The sequence below is a fragment of the Benincasa hispida genome, unplaced genomic scaffold, assembly GCF_027475165.1.
Source record: "Benincasa hispida cultivar pf3 unplaced genomic scaffold, pf3_genome.v1.1 HicScf1449, whole genome shotgun sequence".
NCBI classification, from domain to species: Eukaryota; Viridiplantae; Streptophyta; class Magnoliopsida; order Cucurbitales; family Cucurbitaceae; genus Benincasa; species Benincasa hispida.
The window spans coordinates 2476-5682 of record NW_028325797.1 but is presented as its reverse complement, the minus strand read 5'-3'; the positions used below and the strand labels follow the sequence as shown (position 1 = coordinate 5682).

At 38.1% G+C, this 3207-nt stretch overlaps 1 protein-coding gene across 1 annotated transcript; it reads left to right on the top strand.

Annotated features, from left to right (window-relative positions):
• Positions 1-1421: 1421 nt before the first annotated feature.
• Positions 1422-2541, top strand: LOC150031153 (uncharacterized; the record flags this gene model as incomplete). The annotated part of the gene is made up of 2 exons (XM_090309248.1): positions 1422-1762; positions 2272-2541. Coding segments are annotated over exons 1-2 (611 nt in total), but the record flags the coding sequence as incomplete, so codon positions are not given.
• Positions 2542-3207: the final 666 nt, after the last annotated feature.

The window sequence follows — 3207 nt, the reverse complement described above, 5'->3', positions numbered from 1 at the left end:
AAACTGAAACCTGAGGATGTGCCTGTGGTATAAAAGTTCTTAGATGTGTTCCCTGAAGAATTACCAGGTTTACCACCTGATTGGAAAATAGAATTTACTATTGAGTTAGTTCCGGGTACAACACTTATCCCAGGCACCATATAGGATGGCACCAACGGAACTAAAGGAACTAAAAGTTCAGTTACAGGAACTTGTGGATAAGGGGTACATTAGACCCAGTGTGTCGCCTTGAGGAGCGCCAGTCTTGTTCGTTAAGAAGAAAGATGGTACTCTTAGATTATGCATAGACTATAGACAATTGAATAAGGTGACCATTAAGAATAAATACACATTGCCTCGTATAGATGATATATACGACCAGTTAAAGGGAGCCACAGTGTTCTCTAAGATAGATTTCAGATCAGGTTATCACCAGTTGAAGGTGAAAGACACAGATGTTCCAAAGACTGCATTCAAAACTAGATATGGACATTATGAGTTCCTAGTAATGCTATTTGGATTGACAAATGCTCTTGCGGTATTTATGGACTTGATGAATAGAATATTTCATCATTATCTGCAACAGTTTGTGGTAGTTTTCATAGATGATATACTAGTGTATTCTAGTAGTGTAGAGAAACACAAAGAACATTTGAGGATGGTGTTACAGATTCTAAGAAAAAAGAGTTATATGCCAAATTTAGTAAGTATGATTTCTGGTTAAATCAAGTCGTATTCCTTAGGCATATAGTTTCAGCTGGTGGAGTTAGCATTGATTCCCAAAAGATAGAAGCAATAGTTAACTGGGAACAACCCTTGAATGTAACCGAAGAACACAGTTTTCTTGGCTTAGCAGGTTATTATAGGAGATCTGTGGGGGGTTTTTCTAAGATAGCTCTTCCATTGAAAAACCTGACCAAAAAAGATGCGAAGTTTGAGGGTCGCCAGAATGCAAGCATAGTTTCCAAGTGCTGAAATAGAGGTTAGTGTCAGCACCGGTATTGACTCTACTTAAACTAGGTGAAGAATTTGAGGTTTATTGTGATGCATCCCGACAAGGGTTAGGATGTGTGTTGATACAGGAGGGAAAGGTAGTAGCTTATGCTTATCGACAGTTAAAGAAACATGAATGTAATTACCCTACACATGATTTGGAACTAGCAGCAGTTGTGTTAGCCCTAAAGTTGTGGAGACATTATCTGTTTGGTGAGCGGTGTCATATATTCACAAATCATAAAAGTCTAAAACATATCTTTGATCAGAAGGAGCTAAACTTGAGAGAGAGAAGATGGCTCGAGTTGATCAGGGACTATGACTATACCATTGATTATCACCCAGGTAAGGTAAATGTGGTAGCTGATGCTTTAAGTCGAAAAACCAGATCAACTAAAGCTAGTATTAATTCAATGAAGGGTACACTGATTCATGAATTGAATAATACTATGGTAGCATTATCAATCGGTCAAAAAGGAGGGTTACTAGCTTCATTTCAAGTGCGTCCTACAGTCGTAGAAGATATTTTACGTGAACAGTTAAAGGATTCCGATCTTCAGAAGTTAGCTAAAGAAGTAGATAAAGGATTGAGGACAGACTGCCAATTAAGAGCTGATAAGGTGCTATTAAAAGAAGGTAGGATATGCGTACCTCAGGATTTAGCACTTAAACAAGCTATTCTAGAGGAGGCACATAGTTCAGCCTATACTATGCATCCAAGCAGTACGAAGATGTACAGAATATTAAAGAAATCGTATTGGTGGCCCGGTATGAAAAGAGAAATAGCGGAGTATGTTGACAAGTGTCTAATATGTCAACAAGTTAAACCAGAAAGACAAAGGCCAGCAGGATTACTTAATCCATTCTCAGTACCAGAATAGAAATGGGAGTATATTACGATGGATTTTCTGCTTGGATTACCTAAGACACCAGCGAGCTATGATGGTATATGGGTAATTGTGGATAGATTGACCAAAACAGCTAAGTTTTTACCTGTTAAAGTTACTTATACCCTAGACCAATTAGCTAAGCTGTATGTTGATTGAGTTGTGAGTCAGTTTGGAGCTCCAGTTTCAATTGTATCAGACCTAGACTTTATATTACATCAAAGTTTTGGCCTAGTTTGCAGAAAGCTATGGAGACCAACATATATTTTAGTACCGCTTTTCATCCACAGACAGATGGTCAATCTAAGCGGACAATTTACACACTAGAAGACATGCTGAGAGCATGTATATAGCAATTCAAAGACAGTTGGGATACGTATCTATCGTTAATTGAATTTGCGTATAACAACAGTTATCATTCGAGTATCGGAATGGCACCGTATGAGGCACTATACGGTAGGCTATGTAGAACTTCGATATGCTTGAATGAAGTTGGTGAAAGGAAATTACTAGGTCCGGAACTTGTAAAACAGACATCAGACAGCGTTAAGATTATAAGAGATAATCTTAAAGCGGCTCGGGATAGGCAAAAGAGTTACGCTGATAAGCGAAGAAGAGAATCAGAGTTTGAAGTTGGTGACAAAGTATTTCTGAAGTTATCTCCGTGGAAGAGAATACTCAGGTTCGATAGGAAAGGAAAATTAAGCCCGAGATATATTGGACCTTATGAGATAATAGAAAGAGTTGGCCCAATGGCATATCGATTGGATTACCTTCAGAGTTATCTCGTATTCATGATGTGTTTCATGTGGCAATGCTTAGAAAGTATGTGCCAGATCCGATCATGTGTTGCCTGAGCAACCGATAAAGTTGAAATAGAATTTTTCTTATGAAGAAGAACCAGTGGAGATTCTTGATAAAGAAAAATAGATCTTGAGGAATAAGACAATTCCATTGGTAAAGGTGCTATGGAAAAACCATAATACGGAAGAAGCAACATGGGAAGTCGAAGAGCAAATCAGAAACAAGTATCCGAAGTTGTTTAATTGACGAACTTGTAGCGAAATTTTGAGGACGAAATTTTTATAAGGAGGAGGTAAATGTGAACCCCGAATCCTAATTTTTCTACTTAAGTATGTCCCTATTGAAATTTATGTGATAAGTAGGTTGATGTTAAATCTAGTATGGAATGGTAGAGAGAAAATAGAACAAAAGAGGAAAATTTGGCTAAGTATGGAAATTAGTGTGATGATATGTTGGAAGGGTGGTATTGATGCGTTGGGAGGATTGTTGGTGAAGGCATGTGATGATGCATTGGAAGGCACACGGGTAGGCCAGGCCATGTGTC